The 21554-nt window shown below is 56.5% G+C and overlaps 2 protein-coding genes across 2 annotated transcripts in view; both read left to right on the plus strand.

The window, feature by feature from the left end:
* The first annotated feature begins 6926 nt into the window (after positions 1 to 6926).
* On the plus strand, positions 6927 to 8206 carry LOC144379590 (mucin-16-like). Its single transcript, XM_078059506.1, has 3 exons — positions 6927 to 6942; positions 7357 to 7969; positions 8056 to 8206. The coding sequence occupies exons 1-3, from the start codon at positions 6927 to 6929 to the stop codon at positions 8204 to 8206; spliced, it is 780 nt and encodes a 259-aa protein (XP_077915632.1).
* Positions 8207 to 11351: 3145 nt separating this feature from the next.
* Positions 11352 to 21554, plus strand: part of MUC16 (mucin 16, cell surface associated) — a 73988-nt gene continuing 63785 nt past the window's right edge. Inside the window, 1 exon segment of the mRNA XM_078059519.1 lies at positions 11352 to 20217. Coding sequence (XP_077915645.1) covers positions 11352 to 20217 — 8866 coding nt within the window.

The raw sequence follows: 21554 nt of genomic DNA on the forward strand, positions 1-21554 counted from the left end.
ATGGGTCGCGGACAAGCCCTTCCTCTGACCTAGACCTCACATCTCCATCGTCCCTGGTGCCTTCCCATGCCATGACATCACCTTCTCTAGTTTCCCCCACATCACAAGCCAGGGGCCTTTCTCCACCTGTTCCCGCCACCTCACCTGGCGCCCCTGGCATGCTGGGCACCACCGGCACATTGAGCACAAGCTTGGGACATGTGACAAGTTCACCTTCAGATTTGAGCAGCACCTCAGTTGAGACCCGGGTAATTTCAGAAGCCTCTACCGCTACAGAGGGACTCCACCTTTCCGGGAACACAGCAGTGACCAATGTGGGGACCATCACTTCTGCACAGGAATCCCAGTCCTCTGCCCCAGTGGGCTCAGAGACACCGAAAGGCACCACTCCAACCGTCACCTCTTCCCTCAGTGGGGATGCCACGGTTTCCACACGAATGGCTGGCCTTTCTGAAACCACAGAGTTGGAGACACAGTCAACGTCATCCCTTGCCCCAGAACTGGGGGACACCAGCGCCTCCCGGCACACCGTCATGGCCTCAGAGAAAGTCACTATCCCTTCCGTAACGTCCACTGATACTGCCGATGAGGCCTCCAGGTCTGACGTCATCTACTCTAGCAAGACATCCATCCCTGGCCCTGCTCCGTCCACGCTGTCACCAGACATGCCAACAGCAATCAACACAAGGCTGTCTACCTCCCCGGTCATGACAGAGTCCACAGCCGTAACCATGGCCACCGAAACAGGTCTCCCTGGGGCTACATCACAGAGCACAGGCGCCTCGGATGCATCAGCCACAGCCTCCTGGGCAGAGAGTCACGCGGCTGGGACTCAGGGTTCTGCACACCCAGATGTAACCATGAGCATGGGCACAGGTTCTGAGGATGGGTCACGGAAAAGCCCTTCCTCTGACCTAGACCTCACATCTCCATCGTCCCTGGTGCCTTCCCATGCCATGACATCACCTTCTCTAGTTTCCCCCACATCACAAGCCAGGGGCCTTTCTCCACCTGTTCCCGCCACCTCACCTGGCGCCCCTGGCATGCTGGGCACCACTGGCACATTGAGCACAAGTTTGGGACATGTGACAAGTTCACCTTCAGATTTGAGCAGCACCTCAGTTGAGACCCGGGTAATTTCAGAAGCCTCTACCGCTACAGAGGGACTCCACCTTTCCGGGAACACAGCAGTGACCAGCGTGGGGACCATCACTTCTGCACGGGATTCCCAGTCCTCTGCCCCAGTGGGCTCAGAGACACCGAAAGGCACCACTCCAACCGTCACCTCTTCCCTCAGTGGAGATGCCATGGTTTCCACACGAATGGCTGGCCTTTCTGAAACCACAGAGTTGGAGACACAGTCAACGTCATCTCTTGCCCCGGAACTGTGGGACACCAGCGCCTCCCGGCACACCGTCATGGCCTCAGAGAAAGTCACTGTCCCTTCTGTAACGTCCACTGACACTACCGATGAGGCCTCCAGGACTGACGTCATCTCCTCTAGCAGGACATCCATCCCTGGCCCTGCTCCGTCCACGCTGTCACCAGACATGCCAACAGCAATCAACACCAGGCTGTCTACCTCCCCGGTCATGACAGAGTCCACAGCCGTAACCATGGCCACCGAAACAGGTCTCCCTGGGGCTACATCACAGAGCACAGGCGCCTCGGATGCATCAGCCACAGCCTCCTGGCCAGAGAGTCACACGGCTGGGACTCAGGGTTCTGCACACCCAGATGTAACCATAAGCATGGGCACAGGTCCTGAGGATGGGTCACGGACAAGCCCTTCCTCTGACCTAGACCTCACATCTCCATCGTCCCTGGTGCCTTCCCATGCCATGACATCACCTTCTCTAGTTTCCCCCACATCACAAGCCAGGGGCCTTTCTCCACCTGTTCCCGCCACCTCACCTGGCGCCCCTGGCATGCTGGGCACCACTGGCACATTGAGCACAAGTTTGGGACATGTGACAAGTTCACCTTCAGATTTGAGCAGCACCTCAGTTGAGACCCGGGTAATTTCAGAAGCCTCTACCGCTACAGAGGGACTCCACCTTTCCGGGAACACAGCAGTGACCAGCGTGGGGACCATCACTTCTGCACGGAATTCCCAGTCCTCTGCCCCAGCGGGCTCAGAGACACCGAAAGGTACCACTCCAACCGTCACCTCTTCCCTCAGTGGAGAATCCATGGTTTCCACACGAATGACTGGCCTTTCTGAAACCACAGAGTTGGAGACACAGTCAACGTCATCTCTTGCCCCGGAACTGTGGGACACCAGCGCCTCCAGGCACACCGTCATGGCCTCAGAGAAAGTCACTGTCCCTTCTGTAACGTCCACTGATACTACCGATGAGGCCTCCAGGACTGACGTCATCTCCTCTAGCAGGACATCCATCCCTGGCCCTGCTCCTTCCACAATGTCACCAGACATCCCCACGGCAATCAACACCAGGCTGTCTACCTCCCCGATCATGACAGAGTCCACAGCCGTAACCATGGCCACCGAAACAGGTCTCCCTGGGGCTACATCACAGAGCACAGGCGCCTCGGATGCATCAGCCACAGCCTCCTGGGCAGAGAGTCACGCGGCTGGGACTCAGGGTTCTGCACACCCAGATGTAACCATAAGCATGGGCACAGGTCCTGAGGATGGGTCACGGACAAGCCCTTCCTCTGACCTAGACCTCACATCTCCATCGTCCCTGGTGCCTTCCCATGCCATAACATCACCGTCTCTAGTTTCCCCCACATCACAAGCCAGGGGCCTTTCTCCACCTGTTCCCGCCACCTCACCTGGCACCCGTGGCACGCTGGGCACCACTGGCACATTGAGCACAAGCTTGGGAAATGTGACATTTTCACCTTCAGATTTGAGCAGCACCTCAGTTGAGACCCGGGTAATTTCAGAAGCCTCTACCGCTACAGAGGGACTCCACTTTTCCGGGAACACAGCAGTGACCAATGTGGGGACCATCACTTCTGCACAGGAATCCCAGTCCTCTGCCCCAGCGGGCTCAGAGACACCGAAAGGCACCACTCCAACCGTCACCTCTTCCCTCAGTGGGGATGCCACGGTTTCCACACGAATGGCTGGCCTTTCTGAAACCACAGAGTTGGAGACACAGTCAACGTCATCCCTTGCCCCAGAACTGGGGGACACCAGCACCTCCCGGCATACCGTCATGGCCTCAGAGAAAGTCACTATCCCTTCCGTAACGTCCACTGATACTGCCGATGAGGCCTCCAGGTCTGACGTCATCTACTCTAGCAAGACATCCATCCCTGGCCCTGCTCCATCCACGCTGTCACCAGACATGCCAACAGCAATCAACACAAGGCTGTCTACCTCCCCGGTCATGACAGAGTCCACAGCCGTAACCATGGCCACCGAAACAGGTCTCCCTGGGGCTACATCACAGAGCACAGGCGCCTCGGATGCATCAGCCACAGCCTCCTGGCCAGAGAGTCACGCGGCTGGGACTCAGGGTTCTGCACACCCAGATGTAACCATGAGCATGGGCACAGGTTCTGAGGATGGGTCACGGACAAGCCCTTCCTCTGACCTAGACCTCACATCTCCATCGTCCCTGGTGCCTTCCCATGCCATAACATCACCTTCTCTAGTTTCCCCCATATCACAAGCCAGGGGCCTTTCTCCACCTGTTCCCGCCACCTCACCTGGCGCCCCTGGCATGCTGGGCACCACTGGCACATTGAGCACAAGTTTGGGACATGTGACAAGTTCACCTTCAGATTTGAGCAGCACCTCAGTTGAGACCCGGGTAATTTCAGAAGCCTCTACCGCTACAGAGGGACTCCACCTTTCCGGGAACACAGCAGTGACCAGCGTGGGGACCATCACTTCTGCACGGGATTCCCAGTCCTCTGCCCCAGTGGGCTCAGAGACACCGAAAGGCACCACTCCAACCGTCACCTCTTCCCTCAGTGGAGATGCCATGGTTTCCACACGAATGACTGGCCTTTCTGAAACCACAGAGTTGGAGACACAGTCAACGTCATCTCTTGCCCCGGAACTGTGGGACACCAGCGCCTCCCGGCACACCGTCATGGCCTCAGAGAAAGTCACTGTCCCTTCTGTAACGTCCACTGATACTACCGATGAGGCCTCCAGGACTGACGTCATCTCCTCTAGCAGGACATCCATCCCTGGCCCTGCTCCGTCCACAATGTCACCAGACATCCCCACGGCAATCAACACCAGGCTGTCTACCTCCCCGGTCATGACAGAGTCCACAGCCGTAACCATGGCCACCGAAACAGGTCTCCCTGGGGCTACATCACAGAGCACAGGCGCCTCGGATGCATCAGCCACAGCCTCCTGGCCAGAGAGTCACACGGCTGGGACTCAGGGTTCTGCACACCCAGATGTAACCATAAGCATGGGCACAGGTCCTGAGGATGGGTCACGGACAAGCCCTTCCTCTGACCTAGACCTCACATCTCCATCGTCCCTGGTGCCTTCCCATGCCATGACATCACCTTCTCTAGTTTCCCCCACATCACAAGCCAGGGGCCTTTCTCCACCTGTTCCCGCCACCTCACCTGGCGCCCCTGGCATGCTGGGCACCACTGGCACATTGAGCACAAGTTTGGGACATGTGACAAGTTCACCTTCAGATTTGAGCAGCACCTCAGTTGAGACCCGGGTAATTTCAGAAGCCTCTACCGCTACAGAGGGACTCCACCTTTCCGGGAACACAGCAGTGACCAGCGTGGGGACCATCACTTCTGCACGGAATTCCCAGTCCTCTGCCCCAGCGGGCTCAGAGACACCGAAAGGTACCACTCCAACCGTCACCTCTTCCCTCAGTGGAGAATCCATGGTTTCCACACGAATGACTGGCCTTTCTGAAACCACAGAGTTGGAGACACAGTCAACGTCATCTCTTGCCCCGGAACTGTGGGACACCAGCGCCTCCCGGCACACCGTCATGGCCTCAGAGAAAGTCACTGTCCCTTCTGTAACGTCCACTGATACTACCGATGAGGCCTCCAGGACTGACGTCATCTCCTCTAGCAGGACATCCATCCCTGGCCCTGCTCCTTCCACAATGTCACCAGACATCCCCACGGCAATCAACACCAGGCTGTCTACCTCCCCGGTCATGACAGAGTCCACAGCCTTAACCATGGCCACCGAAACAGGTCTCCCTGGGGCTACATCACAGAGCACAGGCGCCTCGGATGCATCAGCCACAGCCTCCTGGGCAGAGAGTCACGCGGCTGGGACTCAGGGTTCTGCACACCCAGATGTAACCATAAGCATGGGCATAGGTCCTGAGGATGGGTCACGGACAAGCCCTTCCTCTGACCTAGACCTCACATCTCCATCGTCCCTGGTGCCTTCCCATGCCATAACATCACCGTCTCTAGTTTCCCCCACATCACAAGCCAGGGGCCTTTCTCCACCTGTTCCCGCCACCTCACCTGGCACCCGTGGCACGCTGGGCACCACTGGCACATTGAGCACAAGCTTGGGAAATGTGACATTTTCACCTTCAGATTTGAGCAGCACCTCAGTTGAGACCCGGGTAATTTCAGAAGCCTCTACCGCTACAGAGGGACTCCACTTTTCCGGGAACACAGCAGTGACCAATGTGGGGACCATCACTTCTGCACAGGAATCCCAGTCCTCTGCCCCAGCGGGCTCAGAGACACCGAAAGGCACCACTCCAACCGTCACCTCTTCCCTCAGTGGGGATGCCACGGTTTCCACACGAATGGCTGGCCTTTCTGAAACCACAGAGTTGGAGACACAGTCAACGTCATCCCTTGCCCCAGAACTGGGGGACACCAGCGCCTCCCGGCATACCGTCATGGCCTCAGAGAAAGTCACTATCCCTTCCGTAACGTCCACTGATACTGCCGATGAGGCCTCCAGGTCTGACGTCATCTACTCTAGCAAGACATCCATCCCTGGCCCTGCTCCATCCACGCTGTCACCAGACATGCCAACAGCAATCAACACAAGGCTGTCTACCTCCCCGGTCATGACAGAGTCCACAGCCGTAACCATGGCCACCGAAACAGGTCTCCCTGGGGCTACATCACAGAGCACAGGCGCCTCGGATGCATCAGCCACAGCCTCCTGGCCAGAGAGTCACGCGGCTGGGACTCAGGGTTCTGCACACCCAGATGTAACCATGAGCATGGGCACAGGTTCTGAGGATGGGTCACGGACAAGCCCTTCCTCTGACCTAGACCTCACATCTCCATCGTCCCTGGTGCCTTCCCATGCCATAACATCACCTTCTCTAGTTTCCCCCATATCACAAGCCAGGGGCCTTTCTCCACCTGTTCCCGCCACCTCACCTGGCGCCCCTGGCATGCTGGGCACCACTGGCACATTGAGCACAAGTTTGGGACATGTGACAAGTTCACCTTCAGATTTGAGCAGCACCTCAGTTGAGACCCGGGTAATTTCAGAAGCCTCTACCGCTACAGAGGGACTCCACCTTTCCGGGAACACAGCAGTGACCAGCGTGGGGACCATCACTTCTGCACGGGATTCCCAGTCCTCTGCCCCAGTGGGCTCAGAGACACCGAAAGGCACCACTCCAACCGTCACCTCTTCCCTCAGTGGAGATGCCATGGTTTCCACACGAATGACTGGCCTTTCTGAAACCACAGAGTTGGAGACACAGTCAACGTCATCTCTTGCCCCGGAACTGTGGGACACCAGCGCCTCCCGGCACACCGTCATGGCCTCAGAGAAAGTCACTGTCCCTTCTGTAACGTCCACTGATACTACCGATGAGGCCTCCAGGACTGACGTCATCTCCTCTAGCAGGACATCCATCCCTGGCCCTGCTCCGTCCACAATGTCACCAGACATCCCCACGGCAATCAACACCAGGCTGTCTACCTCCCCGGTCATGACAGAGTCCACAGCCGTAACCATGGCCACCGAAACAGGTCTCCCTGGGGCTACATCACAGAGCACAGGCGCCTCGGATGCATCAGCCACAGCCTCCTGGCCAGAGAGTCACACGGCTGGGACTCAGGGTTCTGCACACCCAGATGTAACCATAAGCATGGGCACAGGTCCTGAGGATGGGTCACGGACAAGCCCTTCCTCTGACCTAGACCTCACATCTCCATCGTCCCTGGTGCCTTCCCATGCCATGACATCACCTTCTCTAGTTTCCCCCACATCACAAGCCAGGGGCCTTTCTCCACCTGTTCCCGCCACCTCACCTGGCGCCCCTGGCATGCTGGGCACCACTGGCACATTGAGCACAAGTTTGGGACATGTGACAAGTTCACCTTCAGATTTGAGCAGCACCTCAGTTGAGACCCGGGTAATTTCAGAAGCCTCTACCGCTACAGAGGGACTCCACCTTTCCGGGAACACAGCAGTGACCAGCGTGGGGACCATCACTTCTGCACGGAATTCCCAGTCCTCTGCCCCAGCGGGCTCAGAGACACCGAAAGGTACCACTCCAACCGTCACCTCTTCCCTCAGTGGAGAATCCATGGTTTCCACACGAATGACTGGCCTTTCTGAAACCACAGAGTTGGAGACACAGTCAACGTCATCTCTTGCCCCGGAACTGTGGGACACCAGCGCCTCCCGGCACACCGTCATGGCCTCAGAGAAAGTCACTGTCCCTTCTGTAACGTCCACTGATACTACCGATGAGGCCTCCAGGACTGACGTCATCTCCTCTAGCAGGACATCCATCCCTGGCCCTGCTCCTTCCACAATGTCACCAGACATCCCCACGGCAATCAACACCAGGCTGTCTACCTCCCCGGTCATGACAGAGTCCACAGCCGTAACCATGGCCACCGAAACAGGTCTCCCTGGGGCTACATCACAGAGCACAGGCGCCTCGGATGCATCAGCCACAGCCTCCTGGGCAGAGAGTCACGCGGCTGGGACTCAGGGTTCTGCACACCCAGATGTAACCATAAGCATGGGCACAGGTCCTGAGGATGGGTCACGGACAAGCCCTTCCTCTGACCTAGACCTCACATCTCCATCGTCCCTGGTGCCTTCCCATGCCATAACATCACCGTCTCTAGTTTCCCCCACATCACAAGCCAGGGGCCTTTCTCCACCTGTTCCCGCCACCTCACCTGGCACCCGTGGCACGCTGGGCACCACTGGCACATTGAGCACAAGCTTGGGAAATGTGACATTTTCACCTTCAGATTTGAGCAGCACCTCAGTTGAGACCCGGGTAATTTCAGAAGCCTCTACCGCTACAGAGGGACTCCACTTTTCCGGGAACACAGCAGTGACCAATGTGGGGACCATCACTTCTGCACAGGAATCCCAGTCCTCTGCCCCAGCGGGCTCAGAGACACCGAAAGGCACCACTCCAACCGTCACCTCTTCCCTCAGTGGGGATGCCACGGTTTCCACACGAATGGCTGGCCTTTCTGAAACCACAGAGTTGGAGACACAGTCAACGTCATCCCTTGCCCCAGAACTGGGGGACACCAGCGCCTCCCGGCATACCGTCATGGCCTCAGAGAAAGTCACTATCCCTTCCGTAACGTCCACTGATACTGCCGATGAGGCCTCCAGGTCTGACGTCATCTACTCTAGCAAGACATCCATCCCTGGCCCTGCTCCATCCACGCTGTCACCAGACATGCCAACAGCAATCAACACAAGGCTGTCTACCTCCCCGGTCATGACAGAGTCCACAGCCGTAACCATGGCCACCGAAACAGGTCTCCCTGGGGCTACATCACAGAGCACAGGCGCCTCGGATGCATCAGCCACAGCCTCCTGGGCAGAGAGTCACGCGGCTGGGACTCAGGGTTCTGCACACCCAGATGTAACCATGAGCATGGGCACAGGTTCTGAGGATGGGTCACGGACAAGCCCTTCCTCTGACCTAGACCTCACATCTCCATCGTCCCTGGTGCCTTCCCATGCCATAACATCACCTTCTCTAGTTTCCCCCACATCACAAGCCAGGGGCCTTTCTCCACCTGTTCCCGCCACCTCACCTGGCGCCCCTGGCATGCTGGGCACCACTGGCACATTGAGCACAAGTTTGGGACATGTGACAAGTTCACCTTCAGATTTGAGCAGCACCTCAGTTGAGACCCGGGTAATTTCAGAAGCCTCTACTGCTACAGAGGGACTCCACCTTTCCGGGAACACAGCAGTGACCAGCGTGGGGACCATCACTTCTGCACGGGATTCCCAGTCCTCTGCCCCAGTGGGCTCAGAGACACCGAAAGGCACCACTCCAACCGTCACCTCTTCCCTCAGTGGAGATGCCATGGTTTCCACACGAATGACTGGCCTTTCTGAAACCACAGAGTTGGAGACACAGTCAACGTCATCTCTTGCCCCGGAACTGTGGGACACCAGCGCCTCCCGGCACACCGTCATGGCCTCAGAGAAAGTCACTGTCCCTTCTGTAACGTCCACTGACACTACCGATGAGGCCTCCAGGACTGACGTCATCTCCTCTAGCAGGACATCCATCCCTGGCCCTGCTCCGTCCACGCTGTCACCAGACATGCCAACAGCAATCAACACCAGGCTGTCTACCTCCCCGGTCATGACAGAGTCCACAGCCGTAACCATGGCCACCGAAACAGGTCTCCCTGGGGCTACATCACAGAGCACAGGCGCCTCGGATGCATCAGCCACAGCCTCCTGGCCAGAGAGTCACACGGCTGGGACTCAGGGTTCTGCACACCCAGATGTAACCATAAGCATGGGCACAGGTCCTGAGGATGGGTCACGGACAAGCCCTTCCTCTGACCTAGACCTCACATCTCCATCGTCCCTGGTGCCTTCCCATGCCATGACATCACCTTCTCTAGTTTCCCCCACATCACAAGCCAGGGGCCTTTCTCCACCTGTTCCCGCCACCTCACCTGGCGCCCCTGGCATGCTGGGCACCACTGGCACATTGAGCACAAGTTTGGGACATGTGACAAGTTCACCTTCAGATTTGAGCAGCACCTCAGTTGAGACCCGGGTAATTTCAGAAGCCTCTACCGCTACAGAGGGACTCCACCTTTCCGGGAACACAGCAGTGACCAGCGTGGGGACCATCACTTCTGCACGGAATTCCCAGTCCTCTGCCCCAGCGGGCTCAGAGACACCGAAAGGTACCACTCCAACCGTCACCTCTTCCCTCAGTGGAGAATCCATGGTTTCCACACGAATGACTGGCCTTTCTGAAACCACAGAGTTGGAGACACAGTCAACGTCATCTCTTGCCCCGGAACTGTGGGACACCAGCGCCTCCCGGCACACCGTCATGGCCTCAGAGAAAGTCACTGTCCCTTCTGTAACGTCCACTGATACTACCGATGAGGCCTCCAGGACTGACGTCATCTCCTCTAGCAGGACATCCATCCCTGGCCCTGCTCCTTCCACAATGTCACCAGACATCCCCACGGCAATCAACACCAGGCTGTCTACCTCCCCGGTCATGACAGAGTCCACAGCCGTAACCATGGCCACCGAAACAGGTCTCCCTGGGGCTACATCACAGAGCACAGGCGCCTCGGATGCATCAGCCACAGCCTCCTGGGCAGAGAGTCACGCGGCTGGGACTCAGGGTTCTGCACACCCAGATGTAACCATAAGCATGGGCACAGGTCCTGAGGATGGGTCACGGACAAGCCCTTCCTCTGACCTAGACCTCACATCTCCATCGTCCCTGGTGCCTTCCCATGCCATAACATCACCGTCTCTAGTTTCCCCCACATCACAAGCCAGGGGCCTTTCTCCACCTGTTCCCGCCACCTCACCTGGCACCCGTGGCACGCTGGGCACCACTGGCACATTGAGCACAAGCTTGGGAAATGTGACATTTTCACCTTCAGATTTGAGCAGCACCTCAGTTGAGACCCGGGTAATTTCAGAAGCCTCTACCGCTACAGAGGGACTCCACTTTTCCGGGAACACAGCAGTGACCAATGTGGGGACCATCACTTCTGCACAGGAATCCCAGTCCTCTGCCCCAGCGGGCTCAGAGACACCGAAAGGCACCACTCCAACCGTCACCTCTTCCCTCAGTGGGGATGCCACGGTTTCCACACGAATGGCTGGCCTTTCTGAAACCACAGAGTTGGAGACACAGTCAACGTCATCCCTTGCCCCAGAACTGGGGGACACCAGCGCCTCCCGGCATACCGTCATGGCCTCAGAGAAAGTCACTATCCCTTCCGTAACGTCCACTGATACTGCCGATGAGGCCTCCAGGTCTGACGTCATCTACTCTAGCAAGACATCCATCCCTGGCCCTGCTCCATCCACGCTGTCACCAGACATGCCAACAGCAATCAACACAAGGCTGTCTACCTCCCCGGTCATGACAGAGTCCACAGCCGTAACCATGGCCACCGAAACAGGTCTCCCTGGGGCTACATCACAGAGCACAGGCGCCTCGGATGCATCAGCCACAGCCTCCTGGCCAGAGAGTCACGCGGCTGGGACTCAGGGTTCTGCACACCCAGATGTAACCATGAGCATGGGCACAGGTTCTGAGGATGGGTCACGGACAAGCCCTTCCTCTGACCTAGACCTCACATCTCCATCGTCCCTGGTGCCTTCCCATGCCATAACATCACCTTCTCTAGTTTCCCCCATATCACAAGCCAGGGGCCTTTCTCCACCTGTTCCCGCCACCTCACCTGGCGCCCCTGGCATGCTGGGCACCACTGGCACATTGAGCACAAGTTTGGGACATGTGACAAGTTCACCTTCAGATTTGAGCAGCACCTCAGTTGAGACCCGGGTAATTTCAGAAGCCTCTACCGCTACAGAGGGACTCCACCTTTCCGGGAACACAGCAGTGACCAGCGTGGGGACCATCACTTCTGCACGGGATTCCCAGTCCTCTGCCCCAGTGGGCTCAGAGACACCGAAAGGCACCACTCCAACCGTCACCTCTTCCCTCAGTGGAGATGCCATGGTTTCCACACGAATGACTGGCCTTTCTGAAACCACAGAGTTGGAGACACAGTCAACGTCATCTCTTGCCCCGGAACTGTGGGACACCAGCGCCTCCCGGCACACCGTCATGGCCTCAGAGAAAGTCACTGTCCCTTCTGTAACGTCCACTGATACTACCGATGAGGCCTCCAGGACTGACGTCATCTCCTCTAGCAGGACATCCATCCCTGGCCCTGCTCCGTCCACAATGTCACCAGACATCCCCACGGCAATCAACACCAGGCTGTCTACCTCCCCGGTCATGACAGAGTCCACAGCCGTAACCATGGCCACCGAAACAGGTCTCCCTGGGGCTACATCACAGAGCACAGGCGCCTCGGATGCATCAGCCACAGCCTCCTGGCCAGAGAGTCACACGGCTGGGACTCAGGGTTCTGCACACCCAGATGTAACCATAAGCATGGGCACAGGTCCTGAGGATGGGTCACGGACAAGCCCTTCCTCTGACCTAGACCTCACATCTCCATCGTCCCTGGTGCCTTCCCATGCCATGACATCACCTTCTCTAGTTTCCCCCACATCACAAGCCAGGGGCCTTTCTCCACCTGTTCCCGCCACCTCACCTGGCGCCCCTGGCATGCTGGGCACCACTGGCACATTGAGCACAAGTTTGGGACATGTGACAAGTTCACCTTCAGATTTGAGCAGCACCTCAGTTGAGACCCGGGTAATTTCAGAAGCCTCTACCGCTACAGAGGGACTCCACCTTTCCGGGAACACAGCAGTGACCAGCGTGGGGACCATCACTTCTGCACGGAATTCCCAGTCCTCTGCCCCAGCGGGCTCAGAGACACCGAAAGGTACCACTCCAACCGTCACCTCTTCCCTCAGTGGAGAATCCATGGTTTCCACACGAATGACTGGCCTTTCTGAAACCACAGAGTTGGAGACACAGTCAACGTCATCTCTTGCCCCGGAACTGTGGGACACCAGCGCCTCCCGGCACACCGTCATGGCCTCAGAGAAAGTCACTGTCCCTTCTGTAACGTCCACTGATACTACCGATGAGGCCTCCAGGACTGACGTCATCTCCTCTAGCAGGACATCCATCCCTGGCCCTGCTCCTTCCACAATGTCACCAGACATCCCCACGGCAATCAACACCAGGCTGTCTACCTCCCCGGTCATGACAGAGTCCACAGCCGTAACCATGGCCACCGAAACAGGTCTCCCTGGGGCTACATCACAGAGCACAGGCGCCTCGGATGCATCAGCCACAGCCTCCTGGGCAGAGAGTCACGCGGCTGGGACTCAGGGTTCTGCACACCCAGATGTAACCATAAGCATGGGCACAGGTCCTGAGGATGGGTCACGGACAAGCCCTTCCTCTGACCTAGACCTCACATCTCCATCGTCCCTGGTGCCTTCCCATGCCATAACATCACCGTCTCTAGTTTCCCCCACATCACAAGCCAGGGGCCTTTCTCCACCTGTTCCCGCCACCTCACCTGGCACCCGTGGCACGCTGGGCACCACTGGCACATTGAGCACAAGCTTGGGAAATGTGACATTTTCACCTTCAGATTTGAGCAGCACCTCAGTTGAGACCCGGGTAATTTCAGAAGCCTCTACCGCTACAGAGGGACTCCACTTTTCCGGGAACACAGCAGTGACCAATGTGGGGACCATCACTTCTGCACAGGAATCCCAGTCCTCTGCCCCAGCGGGCTCAGAGACACCGAAAGGCACCACTCCAACCGTCACCTCTTCCCTCAGTGGGGATGCCACGGTTTCCACACGAATGGCTGGCCTTTCTGAAACCACAGAGTTGGAGACACAGTCAACGTCATCCCTTGCCCCAGAACTGGGGGACACCAGCGCCTCCCGGCATACCGTCATGGCCTCAGAGAAAGTCACTATCCCTTCCGTAACGTCCACTGATACTGCCGATGAGGCCTCCAGGTCTGACGTCATCTACTCTAGCAAGACATCCATCCCTGGCCCTGCTCCATCCACGCTGTCACCAGACATGCCAACAGCAATCAACACAAGGCTGTCTACCTCCCCGGTCATGACAGAGTCCACAGCCGTAACCATGGCCACCGAAACAGGTCTCCCTGGGGCTACATCACAGAGCACAGGCGCCTCGGATGCATCAGCCACAGCCTCCTGGGCAGAGAGTCACGCGGCTGGGACTCAGGGTTCTGCACACCCAGATGTAACCATGAGCATGGGCACAGGTTCTGAGGATGGGTCACGGACAAGCCCTTCCTCTGACCTAGACCTCACATCTCCATCGTCCCTGGTGCCTTCCCATGCCATAACATCACCTTCTCTAGTTTCCCCCACATCACAAGCCAGGGGCCTTTCTCCACCTGTTCCCGCCACCTCACCTGGCGCCCCTGGCATGCTGGGCACCACTGGCACATTGAGCACAAGTTTGGGACATGTGACAAGTTCACCTTCAGATTTGAGCAGCACCTCAGTTGAGACCCGGGTAATTTCAGAAGCCTCTACTGCTACAGAGGGACTCCACCTTTCCGGGAACACAGCAGTGACCAGCGTGGGGACCATCACTTCTGCACGGGATTCCCAGTCCTCTGCCCCAGTGGGCTCAGAGACACCGAAAGGCACCACTCCAACCGTCACCTCTTCCCTCAGTGGAGATGCCATGGTTTCCACACGAATGACTGGCCTTTCTGAAACCACAGAGTTGGAGACACAGTCAACGTCATCTCTTGCCCCGGAACTGTGGGACACCAGCGCCTCCCGGCACACCGTCATGGCCTCAGAGAAAGTCACTGTCCCTTCTGTAACGTCCACTGACACTACCGATGAGGCCTCCAGGACTGACGTCATCTCCTCTAGCAGGACATCCATCCCTGGCCCTGCTCCGTCCACGCTGTCACCAGACATGCCAACAGCAATCAACACCAGGCTGTCTACCTCCCCGGTCATGACAGAGTCCACAGCCGTAACCATGGCCACCGAAACAGGTCTCCCTGGGGCTACATCACAGAGCACAGGCGCCTCGGATGCATCAGCCACAGCCTCCTGGCCAGAGAGTCACACGGCTGGGACTCAGGGTTCTGCACACCCAGATGTAACCATAAGCATGGGCACAGGTCCTGAGGATGGGTCACGGACAAGCCCTTCCTCTGACCTAGACCTCACATCTCCATCGTCCCTGGTGCCTTCCCATGCCATGACATCACCTTCTCTAGTTTCCCCCACATCACAAGCCAGGGGCCTTTCTCCACCTGTTCCCGCCACCTCACCTGGCGCCCCTGGCATGCTGGGCACCACTGGCACATTGAGCACAAGTTTGGGACATGTGACAAGTTCACCTTCAGATTTGAGCAGCACCTCAGTTGAGACCCGGGTAATTTCAGAAGCCTCTACCGCTACAGAGGGACTCCACCTTTCCGGGAACACAGCAGTGACCAGCGTGGGGACCATCACTTCTGCACGGAATTCCCAGTCCTCTGCCCCAGCGGGCTCAGAGACACCGAAAGGTACCACTCCAACCGTCACCTCTTCCCTCAGTGGAGAATCCATGGTTTCCACACGAATGACTGGCCTTTCTGAAACCACAGAGTTGGAGACACAGTCAACGTCATCTCTTGCCCCGGAACTGTGGGACACCAGCGCCTCCCGGCACACCGTCATGGCCTCAGAGAAAGTCACTGTCCCTTCTGTAACGTCCACTGATACTACCGATGAGGCCTCCAGGACTGACGTCATCTCCTCTAGCAGGACATCCATCCCTGGCCCTGCTCCTTCCACAATGTCACCAGACATCCCCACGGCAATCAACACCAGGCTGTCTACCTCCCCGGTCATGACAGAGTCCACAGCCGTAACCATGGCCACCGAAACAGGTCTCCCTGGGGCTACATCACAGAGCACAGGCGCCTCGGATGCATCAGCCACAGCCTCCTGGGCAGAGAGTCACGTGGCTGGGACTCAGGGTTCTGCACACCCAGATGTAACCATAAGCATGGGCACAGGTCCTGAGGATGGGTCACGGACAAGCCCTTCCTCTGACCTAGACCTCACATCTCCATCGTCCCTGGTGCCTTCCCATGCCATAACATCACCGTCTCTAGTTTCCCCCACATCACAAGCCAGGGGCCTTTCTCCACCTGTTCCCGCCACCTCACCTGGCACCCGTGGCACGCTGGGCACCACTGGCACATTGAGCACAAGCTTGGGAAATGTGACATTTTCACCTTCAGATTTGAGCAGCACCTCAGTTGAGACCCGGGTAATTTCAGAAGCCTCTACCGCTACAGAGGGACTCCACTTTTCCGGGAACACAGCAGTGACCAATGTGGGGACCATCACTTCTGCACAGGAATCCCAGTCCTCTGACCCAGCGGGCTCAGAGACACCGAAAGGCACCACTCCAACCGTCACCTCTTCCCTCAGTGGGGATGCCACGGTTTCCACACGAATGGCTGGCCTTTCTGAAACCACAGAGTTGGAGACACAGTCAACGTCATCCCTTGCCCCAGAACTGGGGGACACCAGCGCCTCCCGGCATACCGTCATGGCCTCAGAGAAAGTCACTATCCCTTCCGTAACGTCCACTGATACTGCCGATGAGGCCTCCAGGTCTGACGTCATCTACTCTAGCAAGACATCCATCCCTGGCCCTGCTCCATCCACGCTGTCACCAGACATGCCAACAGCAATCAACACAAGGCTGTCTACCTCCCCGGTCATGACAGAGTCCACAGCCGTAACCATGGCCACCGAAACAGGTCTCCCTGGGGCTACATCACAGAGCACAGGCGCCTCGGATGCATCAGCCACAGCCTCCTGGCCAGAGAGTCACGCGGCTGGGACTCAGGGTTCTGCACACCCAGATGTAACCATGAGCATGGGCACAGGTTCTGAGGATGGGTCACGGACAAGCCCTTCCTCTGACCTAGACCTCACATCTCCATCGTCCCTGGTGCCTTCCCATGCCATAACATCACCTTCTCTAGTTTCCCCCATATCACAAGCCAGGGGCCTTTCTCCACCTGTTCCCGCCACCTCACCTGGCGCCCCTGGCATGCTGGGCACCACTGGCACATTGAGCACAAGTTTGGGACATGTGACAAGTTCACCTTCAGATTTGAGCAGCACCTCAGTTGAGACCCGGGTAATTTCAGAAGCCTCTACCGCTACAGAGGGACTCCACCTTTCCGGGAACACAGCAGTGACCAGCGTGGGGACCATCACTTCTGCACGGGATTCCCAGTCCTCTGCCCCAGTGGGCTCAGAGACACCGAAAGGCACCACTCCAACCGTCACCTCTTCCCTCAGTGGAGATGCCATGGTTTCCACACGAATGGCTGGCCTTTCTGAAACCACAGAGTTGGAGACACAGTCAACGTCATCTCTTGCCCCGGAACTGTGGGACACCAGCGCCTCCCGGCACACCGTCATGGCCTCAGAGAAAGTCACTGTCCCTTCTGTAACGTCCACTGACACTACCGATGAGGCCTCCAGGACTGACGTCATCTCCTCTAGCAGGACATCCATCCCTGGCCCTGCTCCGTCCACAATGTCACCAGACATCCCCACGGCAATCAACACCAGGCTGTCTACCTCTCCGGTCATGACAGAGTCCACAGCCGTAACCATGGCCACCGAAACAGGTCTCCCTGGGGCTACATCACAGAGCACAGGCGCCTCGGATGCATCAGCCACAGCCTCCTGGCCAGAGAGTCACACGGCTGGGACTCAGGGTTCTGCACACCCAGATGTAACCATAAGCATGGGCACAGGTCCTGAGGATGGGTCACGGACAAGCCCTTCCTCTGACCTAGACCTCACATCTCCATCGTCCCTGGTGCCTTCCCATGCCATGACATCACCTTCTCTAGTTTCCCCCACATCACAAGCCAGGGGCCTTTCTCCACCTGTTCCCGCCACCTCACCTGGCGCCCCTGGCATGCTGGGCACCACTGGCACATTGAGCACAAGTTTGGGACATGTGACAAGTTCACCTTCAGATTTGAGCAGCACCTCAGTTGAGACCCGGGTAATTTCAGAAGCCTCTACCGCTACAGAGGGACTCCACCTTTCCGGGAACACAGCAGTGACCAGCGTGGGGACCATCACTTCTGCACGGAATTCCCAGTCCTCTGCCCCAGCGGGCTCAGAGACACCGAAAGGTACCACTCCAACCGTCACCTCTTCCCTCAGTGGAGAATCCATGGTTTCCACACGAATGACTGGCCTTTCTGAAACCACAGAGTTGGAGACACAGTCAACGTCATCTCTTGCCCCGGAACTGTGGGACACCAGCGCCTCCCGGCACACCGTCATGGCCTCAGAGAAAGTCACTGTCCCTTCTGTAACGTCCACTGATACTACCGATGAGGCCTCCAGGACTGACGTCATCTCCTCTAGCAGGACATCCATCCCTGGCCCTGCTCCTTCCACAATGTCACCAGACATCCCCACGGCAATCAACACCAGGCTGTCTACCTCCCCGGTCATGACAGAGTCCACAGCCGTAACCATGGCCACCGAAACAGGTCTCCCTGGGGCTACATCACAGAGCACAGGCGCCTCGGATGCATCAGCCACAGCCTCCTGGGCAGAGAGTCACGCAGCTGGGACTCAGGGTTCTGCACACCCAGATGTAACCATAAGCATGGGCACAGGTCCTGAGGATGGGTCACGGACAAGCCCTTCCTCTGACCTAGACCTCACATCTCCATCGTCCCTGGTGCCTTCCCATGCCATAACATCACCGTCTCTAGTTTCCCCCATATCACAAGCCAGGGGCCTTTCTCCACCTGTTCCCGCCACCTCACCTGGCACCCGTGGCACGCTGGGCACCACTGGCACATTGAGCACAAGCTTGGGAAATGTGACATTTTCACCTTCAGATTTGAGCAGCACCTCAGTTGAGACCCGGGTAATTTCAGAAGCCTCTACCGCTACAGAGGGACTCCACCTTTCCGGGAACACAGCAGTGACCAGCGTGGGGACCATCACTTCTGCACGGGATTCCCAGTCCTCTGCCCCAGCGGTCTCAGAGACACCGAAAGGCACCACTCCAACCGTCACCTCTTTCCTCAGTGGGGATGCCACAGTTTCCACACGAATGGCTGGCCTTTCTGAAACCACAGAGTTGGAGACACAGTCAACGTCATCTCTTGCCCCAGAACTGGGGGACACCAGCACCTCTCGGCACACCGTCATGGCCTCAGAGGAAGTCACTGTCCCTTCTGTAACGTCCACTGATACTACCGATGAGGCCTCCAGGACTGACGTCATTCCCTCTAGCAGGACATCCATCCCTGGCCCTGCTCCGTCCACAATGTCACCAGACATCCCCACGGCAATCAACACCAGGCTGTCTACCTCCCCGGTCATGACAGAGTCCACAGCCGTAACCATGGCCACCGAAACAGGTCTCCCTGGGGCTACATCACAGAGCACAGGCGCCTCGGACGCATCAGCCACAACCTCCTGGGCACAGAGTCACATGGCTGGGACTCAGGGTTTTGCACACCCAGATGTAACCATAAGCATGGGCACAGGTTCTGAGGATGGGTCACGGACAAGCCCTTCCTCTGACCTAGACCTCACATCTCCATCGTCCCTGGTGCCTTCCCATGCCATGACATCACCTTCTCTAGTTTCCCCCACATCACAAACCAGGGGCCTTTCTCCACCTGTTCCCGCCACCTCACCTGGCGACCCTGGCATACTGGGCACCACCGGCACATTGAGCACAAGCTTGGGAAATGTGACATTTTCACCTTCAGGTTTGAGCAGCACCTCAGTTGAGACCCGGGTAATTTCAGAAGTCTCTACCGCTACAGAGGGACTCCACCTTTCCGGGAACACAGCAGTGACCAGCGTGGGGACCATCACTTCTGCACAGGAATCCCAGTCCTCTGCCCCAGTGGGCTCAGAGACACCGAAAGTCACCACTCCAACCGTCGCCTCTTTCCTCAGTGGGGATGCCACGGTTTCCACACGAATAGCTGGCCTTTCTGAAACTACTGAGTTGGAGACACAGTCAACGTCATCCCTTGCCCTGGAATTGGGGGACACCAGCGCCTCCTGGCACACTGTCATGGCCTCAGAGAAAGTCACTGTCCCTTTTGTAACGTCCACTGATACTACCGATGAGGCCTCCAGGACTGACGTCATCTCCTCTAGCAGGACATCCATCCCTGGCCCTGCTCCGTCCACGCTGTCACCAGATATCCCCACGGCAATCAACACCAGCCTCTCTACCTCTTCCCTTAGCGTTGTACCTGGGACAATCACCATCTTTACCGTGAAAGGTACCGTTTTTGGTGTGTCATAGAATATTTTTATCTTGGTTGCATCAATCACAGTCCTGGGTAGAGTATTTAGGTTTATCATAGCAGTTATGACTACTATTATCATAAGTGTTTGCAAGGAGTATCATGTGTGATTTTTTTTTCTTTCTGCAAACTTTGCTCTTCGTTTTTTTGGGTTTTTTTGTTATGTTAATCACCATACATTACATCATTAGTTTTTGACGTAGTGTTCCATGATTCATTGTTTGTGCATAACACCCAGTGCTCCATATATTACATGCTCTCTTTAATACCGATCACCAGGCTAACCCATCTCCCCAACCCCGTCCCCTCTAGAATCCTCAGTTTGTTTCTCAGAGTCCATAGTCTCTCATGGTTCGTCTCCCCCTCTGATTTCCCCCCCTTCATTCTTCGACTCCTGCTATCTTCTTCTCCTTCTTCTTCTTTTTTTTTAACATATAATGTATTATTTGTTTCAGAGGTACAGGTCTGTGATTTAACAGTCTTACACAATTCACAGCACTCACCATAGCACATACCCTCCCCAATGTCTATCACCCAGCCACCCCATCTCTCCCACCCCCACCACTCCAGCAACCCTCAGTTTGTTTCCTGAGATTAAGAATTCCTCATATCAATGAGGTCATATGATACATGTCTTTCTCTGATTGACTTATTTTGCTCAGCATAATACCCTCCAGTTCCATCCCTGTCGTTACAAAAGGCAAGATTTCATTCCTTTTGATGGCTGCATAATATTCCATTGTATATATATACCACATCTTCTTTATCCATTCATCTGTCGATGGACATCTTGGCTCTTTCCACAGTTTGGCTATTGTGGACATTGCTGCTGTAAACATCAGGGTGCACGTACCCCTTCAGATCCCTACATTTGTATCTTTGGGGTAAATACCCAGTAGTGCAATTGCTGGGTCTTATGGTAGCTCTATTTTCAACTTTTTGAGGAACCTCCATACTGTTTTCCAGAGTGGCTGCACCAGGTTGCATTCCCACCAACAGTGTAGGAGGGTTCCCCTTTCTCCACATCCCTGCCAACATCCATCATTTCCTGACTTGTTAATTGGTTAAATGGTTAAAACCATTCTGACTGGTGTGAGGTGGTATCTCATTGAGGTTTTGATTTCGATTTCCCTGATGCCGAGCGATGTTAAGCACTTTTTCATGTGTCTGTTGGCCATTTGGATGTCTTCTTTGGAAAAATATCTGTTCATGTCTTCTGCCCATTTCTTGATTGGATCAATTGTTCTTTGGGTGTTGAGTTTAAGTTCTTTATAGATTTTGGATACTAGCCCTTTATCTGATATGTCATTTGC

The sequence above is a fragment of the Halichoerus grypus genome, chromosome 1 (genome assembly GCF_964656455.1).
Source record: "Halichoerus grypus chromosome 1, mHalGry1.hap1.1, whole genome shotgun sequence".
Lineage (NCBI taxonomy): Eukaryota > Metazoa > Chordata > Mammalia > Carnivora > Phocidae > Halichoerus > Halichoerus grypus.

Bases quoted from the DNA above. Each gene is read 5' to 3' on its own strand.
- LOC144379590 (XM_078059506.1), top strand. The intron at 7,970-8,055 runs GTCACGGACAAG...CACCGTCTCTAG, and splicing joins GGCACAGGTCCTGAGGATGG to TTTCCCCCACATCACAAGCC.